Here is a 15,678-nt window from a genome sequence, read left to right as displayed (position 1 = left end):
ACCATATTGACAGCTAAGACTAAGGCAAATGGAACTCCTACCTACGTGCACCATGCCTGCTCTAGCAATACATGATCAGCTAGTCTCATGGAAGACTAGTGTATCTCAGCTCTTATACATGACGAGTACATGAAGGAGGACATGTTTAAGGCAAGCATAATTTTCCCCGCAGACTTCACCACGATCAGCCTTTACAACGAGGTTGATACCCTGCATGCAACATTACCACATATGACTTTAGCACACAAGTCATTACAGCAACTTTCTGTAGGGGGTGGCATGTTTTTGGATTTTTAGGTCCATCACCTCCCCTACTATTGCGTAGACTGGAGTTGGAATAGTAGTTTATACTATTCCAAAGTCTACTGCCCCCTAAAGGTAGTCGTTGTAACGACTTGTGTGCTAAAGTATCGTGTGGTAACGACACAAGTGGGTACTGACTGTTTGATTAAGGAGTGCGGGGTAAATGTCTGCAGGGTTCCATCATGCAATCCATATTTAAAAGTAAGCTTTCATTGACGACATGTTGACAAACTACTGGGATCATTAAAAATGTGCAGTAATCGGTTACCAATTTGTTTTTTACTATTATGTGTATTTAATGATTTACGATAAATATCATGACACCACATGGAAATTACCAGCAATGGTTGGTGGAAACAAAATCAGGAAAGATACAGAATTTACCATCTGCAACTAGAATGCAGCTTGTTATTGTTTTTCTTTTCCTCATATTCTCTAAATACAGTGGTAATACCCTGAAGTAATGCTTTTATCGCTGCAGGCCATTACTACAGTTTTTAACATAATGTTGTATTTGATGGCTCCCTTATCTGCGGGAAATGAAATTGGTGATTGTTTCATTTTTATTTATTTTTTAAATCAAAGTTTGACACATCTCCAATATTCCTATATCTGAGCAAATAACTCCAACTTGAATGGACTTCAGGCATTCAGAAATAGCTGAAAGAATGTTAGTGTTATTTTGAAGAATTTAGAGATACTGGTAACATGTCTCAAAAACAAAGCAATGGCAGCACTATCAAATGTTTTCAATATAGTATTATCACCAGTAGAGGCTCGTAGTGGGAGTGTTGCGGGGTGGTGGGAAGGGGTGGGGCGGGGGAGGGACAAATGGCATTGCAGCGCATGCAATGTAATGCGTTTTATTTCTTTATTTATGTACTTACCTCCGGTCGGCCGTATGCCGGAGTTTACTACCCCCCACCCTGCCCCTCCCCCGTCCCGCCTCACTGCCCGCAACACTCCCACTACGAGCCGCTACTGCTTATAACTTTTTAATGGGACATTTTATCAGCAGTTCTAAATAGCAGAAGAATGTCACATCCCACAATGCTGACTGAGCCCGTCAAAATGGCGCCCGTCTGCGACTTACTTTCCCTCAGATCCACAGCTGTTCATGCTTTCTTCAATGGATTCATGGCTCGCCTGGCGGACTGTCCGACTTGGCATTTCGACAGCCAGTCCTGTTTCTGTACTCCTCTGGATGCCGGTTTTGATTCTCCGTCCATCTCCATCTAAAAAAAGGCAAAAACAAAATTGATGTAATTACAGAAACCATATGAGGCATCTATAAGGGCTGGTCAATATAACTGCAATTATATCCTGCAAAACAACAGGCATTAAAGTAATTAGTTTAATAGCAGGATTGCAAATACGGTGATCACAGGTAGTCTTAGGCCAAGATGAGAAAGGGAAATGAAGGGTTTTTACTCCAGGAACACAGAAACCCTAGATGTGTGGAAACTACAACACTCATATAGAGAGTACAGCCAGGGATACAACCTGAGACATTAACATAAATTATCTCCTTGATCACCCAATAGATTACATTTAAAAACAGGACAGGCGTCCTTAAAATTAAAAGATTGTTTATTCTGGTTCGACATTTTTGCTGTTTAATACATGAGGTTAGTTTAGTTCATTGGGTGTCATTTATTGCAATACACCATAGCTACATTTTTAGATTTCAAATTAATAAACTAAAACATTGAAGGATTTAAGAATCTACTCCCTGACGATGTTTCCACAGGAGGACCAAGAGACAATCACGTTTTTTGATGGGCACTATTGTAAATGGTCAATATGTAAGTGGTCATCTTTCAATGTTATAATATGTTCAACCGCAAATGAATAATTTTTTATTATTTTATTCACTCATAGTTATACCACTTCCAGGTGCTCCTAAATTGTGCAGTTAAGGAAAAGCAGTGCAAATATAGGACAACCCTGGACCAGAAAAGAGACCAGTGTTGGTAAAATGGCTGATATTTCTTAGAATTATTTAAATACCATTCACACAGAAGTGGGGCCTTACATAATCAATTAGACTTAACCCCCGTAAATGACATTAAAAAAAATAATTCTACCACCGGGGACTCCTTTACTTTTCAATGTAAAGAAAAATGAGGCACAGGAATATAATGTGTTTTTTTATCCAGGACCACACATTATAGTCTAATGGGGGCAGTTCGTAATTTGAGCCTGGGGTTTCCGGTGCTAGGCACCTGCACTTAATTGCCAACATCGGAATTTATGTCAGCCACATGGTGGCGCTGTTTGTGCATTTAAAAGATGAGCAGGACAATAGTTGTCTATTAATTAAAAATACAATAAAAACAATTACCATCAGTCGCTTAAGCCATTCTTATAACTTTGAGGGGCTCAAACATTCTGAAATGTCACACCTGCAGCAGTGTGATTGTTAGTAGTTGTGTAGGAACTGTCATGATCGGCGCTGGCAGTGGCAATGGGTGGTGCAAGCTGTGGTTGCCTCCTGATGAGGGCCTTGTCACTTATGTTTTTTTTTTTTACAAATTAAATACTGAATGGGGGACTAGGGGAGTTGAGGTCAGGCATCCTGGTGACACAGTCTATAATTCATACTACAGTGGCTACCTTCAGAGAAGAGGACAATGGTTTTGAGTTAAATTCGTGCAACTCTGCAAACCACATGGATTTAAAAATCCTTGTTGTTCTCAACAGTATACGTTTATATGTAGAAAGCGGGTCACTGTAATCGTATATTAATAAAACTTGCATCTACTGACTTAAGAAAACCACTTCACTAGAAGCACAACAGTCCAACAGAGGCAATGAAATAGATTAAACTTTCCAATAAGCCCGCAGAAGCTGACATGTAGTTTGCTGGCAAGTTGCAGGCTCTAAGTGGGTCAGATATTTCGAGTTTAGCTCAGCTGCAGCCACCTAGGAATATTTTCGCTTTCTTGCTCAGATTTTATTTGAAACTGCAGTTTAAATGGAAGTGGAAATACACACTATTTGGTAGGTTGGTAATTATTTTCTCTTCATCACAAAACGAAATTAAGGAGGGGAGGGGCGAGAAGGAGGATTGGGCCCTACCTCATTTGAGGTACATCTTCTGAAAGGAGGCAAAGCAGGGCCACATCCTTGAATCCACCTTGGCTCGCATCAACAGTAGTGTGACCCCTTAAAATATATAAGCATCACATGGAAATGGAAGAAAGATGCTCTGGGAACTCGCTATGGTGTGGGTGCCAAGAAGCAGGGGAAGAGGCATGGCATTTGCCAGGCACCTCAAAAGGGCTGCCTTCTTCAGGAACCCATGTTATGATGTGAGAACACAGAGGGCTAGATGAATGGCAGGGATGCCGCGTCCCAATGTTGCCTAGCCTTGATTCCCCAGCGTGACTTTTTCTTCCAGCCCCCTATGCTTCCTGTCTCTTGATCTCATTTACAGGTCCTTTTCTATTCCTGTTTTCTCAATTTGTAATTATTTCCGCATTTTTTTTTCTCTTGTGCTAGTCGCATAGCTATGTCTAGGCAGGAGTCCTGGAATGTTGGGGTGCAGCGGGGCAGTGAGAGCGGCTCTAGCAAAGTATTGTGGTCTTCAGTACTGGAACACCATGGAAGAAGGTTAGGATGCATGGAAAGAGCTGTCTATGGATCCCAGCTCAACAGATGAGGAACAGGGCGCATTGTCCCAAGTGTTTATTTTCCAATATTGGGCCGGTAAGGTAAGCTGAATGTTAGGATTAGGTTGCGCTGACAATGGCCGGACCATATTTCCAGGTTGCTGCAAGTCATTACATTGGCTCAGCTGTTTATGTGTCAAAGTACAGACATATCGTGGTCCGCAAAGAAAATTTGAGCATTGTCTCCTCATTTCTTTAAGAATTAAATCTCCCAAAAAGTATCCTGTTCGGTTTTGGTGTATAATTTGAAAGAAAGGCAAGTTTTGTGTGTCCTTTTTTCAAAAATTCTTTTATTAGATGTACTCTTGTTTTTATCTTATTTCAAAGTTTTTTGGCATATGCAGAAAGAGCCGACACATGTTTCGCTCTACTTGGTCTATTGGACCAGAGCTATCTCAAGGCTTATTGGTTAAACATAACAGCAGTATGCAATTCCATTCGATTTAGCTACAATGAATTTTTTCAACAAATTTTCAAGGCAAAAGTGCATAGATTATAATTATTATCCAGTAGAGTAACTGTCCTAGGATAATTCCTTGCTCCGAACGTCGTGGTGGTCTAGCCCACCACGACGTTTGGAGCAAGGTTATGTTTAACCAATAAGCCTTGAGAAAGCCCTGGTCCAATAGACCAAGTAGGGCGAAACATGTGTCGGCTGTTTCTGTACAAACAAGAATACAACTAATAAAAGACTTTTTAAAAAAGAACATACAAACTTGCCTTTCCTTCAAATTATACACCAAAACCAAACAGGATACTTTTTGTGAGATTTAATTCTTAAAGGAATGAGGAGACAACGCTTACTTTTTCTTTGCTCAGTTCCATAAAAGACGCTGGAAGTGTCCAGTGCCTCGAGCTAATTTCCTCCCCTATTACAGACAAATATTGGCATTACCACCCAGGACCAGGATCCCTGGACCTTCTTCTCACACTTACGGATTTCGTGGTCCGCAATGATACAAGTCATGGTTGGGGGGCATAAGCAGACCTCTCTATATGGATTCCAGTTATGTAATAGGAAATTATGCTGCCAATGGTATAATAACATGGCATGGAAAATAAAAAGCAATATGTTCGGCACTATAAAAACCCAGTAAATTAAACATAAATAAATAAAAGTTTGGGCTATTTTGTACTGCTTCGAGGCTTTGTTTCTAGGCTCCTCTGTGCGCTCTTAAAACAAGTTTCTTGAAAACAGATGTTTTTGGGCCTCCAATGTGTCCTTAAAGAGCACCAATGAGCAGGAATTAAACATGACCTAAGAATGCACCAAAGAACTCCAAATACAGAGTCTATTAAAGTAAAATAACGGGACTGTATTGAAGCGACGTTCATTTGTGACTTTTATTCCCAGGTGACATAGGCAGGGACATCGAAAGACATTTAACCCTCAGGAGCATCACTGGAAATGATGTCCGATGACCTTTGCACTCCGCCTAATAACATCACAGAAAGTTATGGCACATTCATGTTGATTCTGATCACTGCACAACAAGTGAAATCACTCAAGTGAAAAGCAATATAAATAGTACAGAATAAAAAAATGTACAAAAGGCACGCTTCTATTTAAATTACCACCCACATGTTAGAGTGCTGCCACTATATGCCCAAATATCAGGCATGAAATGCCACAGGCGTATACATGGTGTCCCTGAATCACAACCATCTCATACTCATGTACGTTCATCACATGCCCAACTAGAATCAGATATGTGATTCTTTGGTGGAATGTTTTAACCAAATTAATTTCAGCTTAAAGCAGCAATAGATTCCACCCTATAAAGTGTTATAAAATTAATCTCACCAGCGATACTAGATAGTGGTTTTAAGGACTAGTTTGACACCTAGTTTATGGGGCACGTAAAGTAACTCATTGCAGATCCTTAAGTTATGGCTATTTTTTGACTCGGTTATCCGAATTATCAGGTGTCAACCTAGTCCATGAAGTCATTATCTAATATATCTGATAAGATTTATCGATAAAACTTTATAAGTTAGACAATATTACTGCATTGTGCAGAAGAGATTATGGTTAAGGCATCCACCACAGAACCAAGTATTTAAACCTGGATTGGCTGCACAACCCAGTACAATCTCTACTTCAGACTGTGCATTAGATGGGTGTGGCAGTTTAACCAGTAGCCCTTTTATTGTTCTCACCTAGAATTTGATGTAGCCAATCATGCCTCAAAGTCACAAATGCAACTTCAACTCTCCCTGGTGCAGCAATGATATGGCCTGTTGCAGCCTCAAATGAACATGCTTCGCCTCAAGCACAAAGGCACAGCTCATCAGTTCATAGTGCCTAAGCATAGCCTCAAATAACTAGGAACAGTCTCAGATACCCAGGCAAAACCATCACATGCCAACACACAGCAATCACAGACTTAAGAATAGCTTTAAATGTCCAGGCATATTGCCAAATGCCTATACATTGTCATACATGTCCAATTACCCTTCAAATGCTCAGGTACAACCTCAACACGTTGACCACGGCGTGAATTCAGCCATGGTGCTGGCATTCTAATCAGTGGGTGGGGTTTGGACGGCCCCTGGCCGTCCTCCGCACACGCCCACCGTCACTTGGGGTGGCCGGAAGCCGTCCACAGCACCGAAGGGGTTAAATGTGTATATTATGAACAGGCATATGGTGAACAACACTTACAATGCAACTTTTACATCGCAGTGCCTTTACAACGCAACCATTACAACGCAAACTATTACAACGCACTGCTCTGGGGGGCGCTCTAGGATAGGGAATAGGTTAATTTACTATCCAATAACCTTCCCTAGTGTCCACGGGGACTGGAGTTGGAATAGTAAATTAAACTATTCACTATCCAGCACCCCAAAGCACTATGCGGTGTAATGGACTGCATTGTAATACTTACGTTGTAAAGGCATGCGATGTAAATGCATGCGTTGTAATGTCATACATCCCAGGCATATATCCACGGGCACGGGTGCAGTCAGAAACGCTCTGTCTCAGTAGTTAATGCCAGTGAACAACTATCACACAACAAGGGCAATCAATCAAATGCCTAGGTATACATTCTCAAATCCCAAGGCACGCACAGCATATATCTAGGGATAACTCCAGATACCCTGGCACACCCTCAAGTGGCCAAACAAAATATGTTCAGTAAAAACCTAAGCCGCTGAGTGCTGATTATAGACCCAAATTTACCCTACTGCTTTACAATGCATGGGTGCAGACTCACATGCACAATGCAGCTTAACAAAGCCCAGCAGTCTCCTCAAAACCACAGCCTAGCCTCACTGTGCACATGCATAAACTCTTATGCTCAGGTACAACCTCAAAGTCCAGGGAAGCTTTTCAATACCCACATAAATTCACAAAGGGAGGGTACAGGCTTGCAATTCTCAGAAACAGATTCAAATGCCCAGTGAACCTTCAAAGCATGCAGGACTCGACTAGCCAAAGCAACCTTGCAAATCCATTCTACTGCCATATTGGCTCTCTTACAGTGAGACCCTGAAGCCACAGCAGCAACCAAGCCTGATGGTTGTTGGTAGTACGTAAGGTTTGCACCCGCACCCTCCACAGAAGCAAGGAAGACATGCCGGTGCCGTTCATGCCATCATGCTGGACAATACGGTGCAACATCATGCAAGCGATCTTCGAGCACCACACTGTGTCACACCACTGGCTTTCCTCCCATTTAATTATCAAGGGAGGATTGCCCCCAACTTTTGCATATCCTATATCAGCTCAGCACCACATGGTGGACCAATCTGGAACTAGGAGTTGGAGGTAATGAAGATAAACATGACTTGGAGCTCTGTTTACTTTCTGTTCATGGAAGCCTCTCTCTGCTGCCTTTGAGATCATCAAAGGTGAAACTGGTTAATGTGGGGGATGTGGCTAAGGGCCAGAGCTGCCGGCTTTGAAGCTGGGGAATCAGGCTGGCTCAACATCCTGTGATTCTGAGCAAATCACTTACAGCTAGATTCATCAAGCCGAAACGGCTCGCAAAGGGCCAGATTCTGAGAATCTGGCCCTTTGCAAGCGCAATTTTTGCATTTGGGATTCATCATCCCAAATGCAAAAATCGCTAATAGCAAATTCGCAAATTTGTGAGGAATAGCATTTAAGGAATCTCTATTTGAGATTCCTTAAATGCAATTCATTAATCATTTTTAAATTACGAATTCGCAATTTTTGGCCGCTATTTACCGCGAAATCTGACTTTGTGGTAAATTGCGAAAAAATAGAAAAAAGCACTTTAGTGCATTTTTCCCAGTTGCATGTTACACACACACATGTCCTTTGGACATGTGTGTGCGCAACACCTGTGTACATTTGCTTTTCAGGGGTGCTACAGGGTGTCCTTTGGACACCCCTGGCACCCTTGAAATCGCATCCTTATTTGCGATTAGCAAATTGCTAATCGCAAATAAGGAATAACTCCCCATTCATTCCTACGGGCCTGTAGGCCCATAGGAATGAATGGGAAGTTATTCCTTATTTGCGATTAGCAATTTGCTAATCGCAAATAAGGATGATGTAGGAATCGCAATATTTTGTGCCATTCCTACAAGAATCCCGTTTTGCAAGTCCTTAATAGCGATTCCTTAATATTCGCTATTAAGGACTCGCAAAACGGGACTATGATAAATCTAGCTGTTAATCTCCTTGTGCCTACCACAAATGAATGTATCCTTGTGTAACGTAACTGGTGCTCAAGTAAAGAGCTCCAATTCCTTTGGGTCGAGTTTGCACTCTATAAAAGTAAAAGAAAAAGAAAAAAAGCTTCCACTCCTAAAAAACCCTATATGATATCCCTGGTACAGCCACTGTGAACTGGCTCAATTTAGTGAAGTCCGAATGTGTTTTAAAATAACCCATAAAGTTACCAGGTTAGCTGTAAAACTCCAGTCCTTGACACCATACTTATTTAAAAGTCCCTCCAGCTACTGTCAGTCTTTAATATATAACTTATCTCAAACAGTTGATGAAATCAGATTATATTGTTTCTGGTTAGAGAAAGCAGGCTCGGACTGGCCTGTACATCAATCAGGCAGCGCCCTAAAGGCTGGTCTAAAAGGTCAGTGAGTGGGCGGGTTTTACGACTGTATGCGGGCCTGTTTTATGGTCTGCTGGGCATGCTTTCTACTTTTGATTTCCCAGAAATGAAAGCAAACATTGCTGCAGCAAGGTCTAATCAATGTAGACTTCCATATCTCACAAAACACTAATACAGTGTGTTTCTCCAAATTCAAAGCAGCCCCAATTTTCAAACCTGGGCAACTTTTTTAGCTATCTAATTTACTAATGTGGGGCACTTTTATTTTTGTCCCCAAGGCCTATTTTCCGTCCCTGTCCGAACTTGACAGAAAGACAAAGGGGCGTATATACAAACCCCTATCGCCACAGGAGCATTACTTTTTTTGATGATCTGATGTTGTAGAGTCATTTTCCATATTTACAAGGTGGAGCTAAGCCACTTAGTAAATATGCACCTTTCAGCCCCAGTCCTCTGCGGCAAAGGGGCGTGCAATGGTTGTTGCTATGGGCATTCCACCACAACACCCATTGCTTTTTAACACTGGCCCAGATTTACAAGGCATGGGCCGCGCCACAAGCTAATGCAATGGAATACCAGGCATTAGAATGACTATAGCAGGAGAAATTATTCATTTCCCCACGTTTTTTGCTCTTTCCATGTGTGTTACATTCTGCAGCACACATAAAAAGAGCAAATCGTCATTATTGATTGTTTATGTGCAGGAAGGTGTCCCTTCCTGCACATAAACAATCGTCCCTGCAGCGCAGGCACGCTTGCAACATGGCAGCAGTGTGCCTGCGCTGGTGCTAAGGAGCTTTTTTTGCTCCAGCACTAGGGGAAACACAAGGGTGTGGCGTATTCTTGTGAATATGGCGCATCCCTGCGTTTTCAAAATATTGGAGAGGGGCGCTGCCAAAGTTGCCGCAGCTGCCCGCACCAGCATTTTTTGTAAATATGCCCCAAAGGGACTATAATTCAGTATGCAGTTTCAAAATTTCACTCCTCCATTGTATCGTCAGACACTATCTATGTACAAATACGACGTGATTTAAATGATATAGAACAACGGCGGTATATTAACTACAAACATACGTAAATACAGTGTTTTAAATGGGCAGATACGGTCCGGTACTGAGTACCTGCACTTCTTTTATTTGAAAGTGAGTGTCCCTGCACTTCTCAGCACTGCCTCCATACACTTAAAGGGAGATTACAGGCACCAAATAAAGGTAGATTTACTGTCGACTCAATTAGTTCAGGAGCATATGAATGCACCATTTAATGTCTGTAAATTATAAAAGAGACCAGCAGGCAATCTGCTTCTGGGATGTGGGGATCGGAAGTAGCTGCTTGGAAGTGCTGCTTGCTCCCCTCCCCCTTCGCTTTCCGCAACGCTGGCAGTGGCGCTGTCAGACACAGCTGCTGGGTGACAGCCCGTAGCTGCTGAATACATTGAGAAGGATTGGCCAGCTTGCAGCAGCATGCGTGAGTGGGTGCCGTAATGATGACATGGTAGACCGCAGTCAAAGAGGCAGGTGTCATGGCGACCTGCAGCATGTGGAGTGCACGAGCCTGCATGCTTCCGGCCGGCTCGCGAACAGCACAGCAAATATGAATCACCCACTCTCTGTTCCAATCTTAACTGGAAAGAAGATAGAAAGATGCACACCGATTGGCTAGCTCAGCAAATAGGAAATGGGGCAGAGAGATAAGGTGGGATAGGACAAAGTTCAAAGGGCAGAGGGCAGGGCCAAAGGTTCTTAGAACAGTGAGTCCAGCATCATATGGGAGAGAATCCTATCAGGAAGAACATTTAACCGTGGCTAAAGTTCTAACTTTGGAACTCGGGAACTAAGTTCAAATCCCAGCCTCTGCTCAGCATGCTGTGGTTGTGGGCAAATCATTTAATATCCTGTTGCCCAAAACAATTGGGTAAAATTTTCAGGTGCTCGTGTAAAATGCTCCATGGGCAAGCTGCGCGCTGTAAAAAACTGCCCAAAAATATACCTCTTTTTTTTCTTCCAGAGTTTTATTGCAAACTCGACCGAAGGTATCAGAGCGCTTCATACAAGCACAAGTTGGGCTACAGACTGGCCAGTGCTTTAAATGGGAAAAAACATAGTTCAGGTACTCTAACTGTGGCGAGTGGACGGGGCTAGGGGCGGGGCCAAATGCAAGACATGATGGGCCTCATTTATGAAAAGTGACGCATCGCTGCGAGAAAACAGCGATGCGTCACTTTTCATTGCGCCCTCCTTGCAACCCCAATATGACGCATCATTGCGCAAGGACTTACAGATACGTCAGTATTTCTGACGTATCTGTAAGCGCAAAGTGACGCATTGCTGGAGTGTGTCACAAAAGTGACGCAACTCCAGCAATGCGTCCTTTCACATGGGGAAAGCCCCATGTGAAAGGGCTTGCGTCAGTCTTACGCCTGCTGTGAGGTAGGCGCAAGATTTTGACGCAACAGCGTCCTAAAAGTGACGCAGTGAAATCTCATAGATTTCACTGCATCACTATTACGAGGCTTTTTGCGGGGGAACGCCCCCTCTGCATACATTATACCTAATGCAGGTATAATGTAGCGCAGGGGTTTACAAAGTGACGCATCTGCTTAGATGCGTCACTTTGTAAATATTGCGCAACAGGAGGCATGTTTTACGCCGCCGATGCGTCACAAAAAGTGACGCATCGGAAGCGCAAAACTGACGCACGGCCTCATAAATGAGGCCCGATATACCTATTGACTTCTATACTAGTTGTAGCACATACCAAAACACATAAGAAATGGTTTCTATGAACAAAATTGGTTAAATCGTTACACAAAACAAAAGACAAACGCAGTGATATTTTAACATTTCCTTGTTTTGTAATATTTGCATCTTGAATACTGTTATTTGTGGTTACTTGGCACAATGCTATATATTCTCGGGCATGCGGACACACACAGAAAGAAACAAGCAGATGTGCAAACACAAAGCATTCCACACATTTCCTTTAATAGTCCCCCAAGAGTATCTCGATTACCTCCCTCTTTTCTCTCACACGAAAGCACGGACAGGTAAACAGACAAACATAAGAGGACATTCACACAAAATAATCGGGTGGGATTAAAGCCATTTTAGCCTCGTTACTTCCCATGGCTTTCTTAATTGCACTGTCACCGGGCTGCCTCGAACCCTTACAACAAAGCATGATGGTGAACACCCGGATGTCATGCAAATGAGCCCACGCTGAATACTTCAGCGGAGGCTCGGTTCAGGGCTACAGAAGTGTTTTAACTGTCATGGACAAGTTACCAGCCCTAGCAGCCAATGCGCCCATCCTTTAATGAGTACCGGTACTCTCCTCGGCAGTAGAGAAGTGCTGGTACTCAGAGTGATAAAAATAAGAAGTGCCAATACTCAGTACCTGTGAGTACTGGCAGGGTCGGATTGGGATCACAATTTGTCCTGGGCACTGACGAAAAAAGTGGCCCACATTTAAAGGGCGTGGCTCACATTTAAGGGGCGTGGCCCATATTCAAGGGGCGTGCCCTTTCGTAATACCAGTCGGCAGCCCCTGCTCCCAACAGGTATTACGGTGCTTCTGTCATTGCATCCAGATATATAAAACAAGTAACATTACACCTACAAGCAGCCAGGACTATTAGTTGCATAAGAAAAATCAAACACCATTTGCACAGACAAGGATTGAAAGTAGGAGGATACTGTTCTTGTGCAGGACACAGGGCCAAGGTGACAATGGCCTACATGCTGAACAACTAAAAAAAACAGCAAGGCCACTTTCTGTCACAAAATTATTCGTGCCCTCCAGCACAGGAGCACCAGAAAAGCAGGCAACCCCCTGCTATTACTAACCTACTTAGCCCTCCCCAGACCTTCAGCTGAGGAGCACATGAACAGAGGTAAGGCGCTTGCAATTAGTAAATGTATCAGCCCTCTCCAGCCCTCCAGGCCTCAGGGCAATGTCCTGGCAGGGGAGCACAAAACACAGCTGCTGGGTCATCTATGGTAGCCAGGTAGCCAGGGGGAGGCTGAGGTGAAGATGGTGCGAGTTCCAAACATTACCTGGCCCCCACAGCGAGACCCATTCTATCTTGCCCACTATGCCATGAATGTGCATGGCTGTGGGTGGGGTGTTAAGACTAACACTGTTTCTGGGCTGCGTGGGCCCAAGTGAGCCCAGGTAAAAATGGCTCAAAGGCCTGAGCAAACCTGGCCCCCAGGGAGGCCGATTCATGCAAACAATCACCCCTCCCCAGCCCAGCCGCAGCGTGATTGCTTGGCAGGGCAGGGGTGAAGGAGAGGCCACAACTGATGATTGCTGTACGGCCCCACAGCGAGGCTGCTTTCATTTCTCTGTCTCTGTCTCCGTGCCCTCTGTGGGCAGGTTTTTTTCTCCCCTTTCCTGGGAAAGGGGGAAAAAGCGGCCCACAGAGGGCACTGAGACACCGGCCCTTCGGCCGATTCCCAAATGCCCGCATTGCCAATCCGCCCCTGAGTACAGGCCCATTTAAAGTATTGAGACTGGCACATTCATTTTGTTAGGTACGAGGGGTTTAAGCAATTCGCCCAGAATCACAGGTCGTTGAACATCCCTGCCGAGACGCGAACCCAGTTCGGCAGCTTCGAGGTCGACATTCTAACCATTAAGCCACATCACACTTTCAGTATAGCCAGCTATAGTCAGCACCCCACACTCCCCCTACTCCTCCAGAAACGCTAATAATTTAATAAAGATTCATCACTTAACCCGTTGGCTGCGCCGCCCGTTTTGCGGAAGTGCGGCACTTCTGCAAAACGGGTGGGGCCGCGTCGGCCATTGGCCGACGGCAGCACCAGCGCCGACGGCAGCATGGATGGGGTTAAAAAATGTATCAATGAGCTGTCTTTGTAATTCAGTCATTTATTTATAAATGGGGCTACCAATTAAATCTGTAACAATAAATGACACCTTGGGAGGGAGAAGAGGGCCAGGGAGGACTGGACAGGCATGATGGAAGGTTTAACAGGAGGGTGGCACGGAAGGGCCTGGACCAGGTAGGATGAATCAGACCTGAGGAAGCAGGAGGGTATTGAACAGTGGCCCACAGACGTGGGAGAGTATCCTGGACTGTGAACGGACAAAAACATGGAAGGGTAGTAAATGGTAAGAGGTAAAGATTGTGTGGCAATGGGAAGAGCTAAAGAAGGGGAGCAGATGGGAAAGAAGGACTGATGAGGAGGGTCTAATGAGGGGCAAGGGGAGAGGGTGTTAAGAGGAAGCGAAACAGCTAAGAGAGGAAGGTTGCCCTATGGTAGAGGGGGTGGACAAGAAAAGGGTAGAGAAACCAGGGTGGCATAGGGGCAAAGGAGGAAAGAGACAGAAGGGTATGGATACGAAGATGGAAGAGAGACTTGGGTGGAGCGGGGAGGCAAACAGGCACAAGTAGGGAATGGGCAGGAAACCAGGGTGGCATAGGGGCAAAGGAGGAAAGAGACAGAAGGGTATGGATACGAAGATGGAAGAGAGACTTGGGTGGAGCGGGGAGGCAAACAGGCACAAGTAGGGAATGGGCAGGAAGGAGGAAATGGAGGGGGCCTCATAGCCAAGGAAGAGCATAAAATGTAACTTGCCTGGCATGAAAGATCACCTGGATAAGAAAAAGTAGGAGCTCCATAATTAGTACAACAGGCAGCAGAGGGAAGAGTGCCAAGCCCTCCAGGCTAAAGAAGAGAAAAGAAACCTAGCATTGTCAAAGCCAACAAAACTGGCTTCATGAATCCTCTTACAGGCACTGCATGCATAAATGCTGTTTATCACATTCATTGATTGACTAAGAAACAATGGCTCCTGTGGACTGATAACCTTTATATAATAGTAGGAAGGTCGGCGCAATGGCAATAGTAAGAGTTATTGTTTGATATCTGAGACAGAGCAGCCAAACACACATGGAAAGCGATAAACAATTATGTTTATGAAATAAATTGAAATAACATGAATTACAATGAACAGAAAAACTTTTTGTGAAAGGTGTCCCAGTGAAAGTATAAGGAACCAATAACGAAGGTGACATATTTTTGTGACATATGTACAAGGTTTCCTTAAAAACAAAAAGCGACCATTAACAGATATATATTTCTATAATCAACACTTTATACAATAAAAAGTGCTGAGTGTTGATTCGCTTTTAAAGTAGTCACTACATTCGTTGTTATTCGTGGTATTTCAATTTATTTCATAAACATAACTGTTTATCGCTTTCCATGTCTGTGTGAGCCATTGTTTCTTAGTCAAATAGTTCACTCACCCTAGGCTCCATGTGAGTAGGGTTCCCTTGTTCCTTGTTATAAACGTTTATCACATTAAAGCCTATCCTACGAGCTTTGCTAGTGCTGGGGATAAAGTAGTAACAATGGATTGCTTTGTGTATAGAATGCAGAAATATGATTATAAAATGATTGTGAGAAAAAGTGTGATGATTACTTTTAAAAAGGACTGTCCTTAAATGGAATAGTCTCCCTCAATCTCTGAAATCTTCGGCCGCTCTCTAAGCTTTCAGAGAGTCTCTAAAAACCTAGCTTTTTTCCAACTAACTCACCCTTTTTCTATTGATCACAGACAGTGCCAAGACTCCTCAGTTGCGCTTTACCAGTTCGCTCTATATCAATAGCGATACTTTTAAG

At 43.6% G+C, this 15,678-nt stretch overlaps 1 protein-coding gene across 2 annotated transcripts in view; it reads right to left on the bottom strand.

Annotated features, from left to right (window-relative positions):
* RIMS4 (regulating synaptic membrane exocytosis 4) overlaps window positions 1-15,678 on the bottom strand; it is a 456,978-nt gene that overhangs the window by 208,246 nt on the left and 233,054 nt on the right. For both annotated transcript variants that reach the window (XM_078651922.1, XM_078651923.1), the window contains exon 2: window positions 1,397-1,538. In XM_078651922.1, the coding sequence (XP_078508048.1) occupies window positions 1,397-1,538 (142 nt within the window). The remainder of the gene's footprint in view (window positions 1-1,396; window positions 1,539-15,678) is intronic.

Source organism: Lissotriton helveticus, chromosome 7 (genome assembly GCF_964261635.1).
Source record: "Lissotriton helveticus chromosome 7, aLisHel1.1, whole genome shotgun sequence".
Classification (NCBI taxonomy): Eukaryota; Metazoa; Chordata; class Amphibia; order Caudata; family Salamandridae; genus Lissotriton; species Lissotriton helveticus.
The sequence above is the reverse complement of the archived record's forward strand: the minus strand, read 5'-3'. Positions and strand labels throughout refer to the sequence as shown.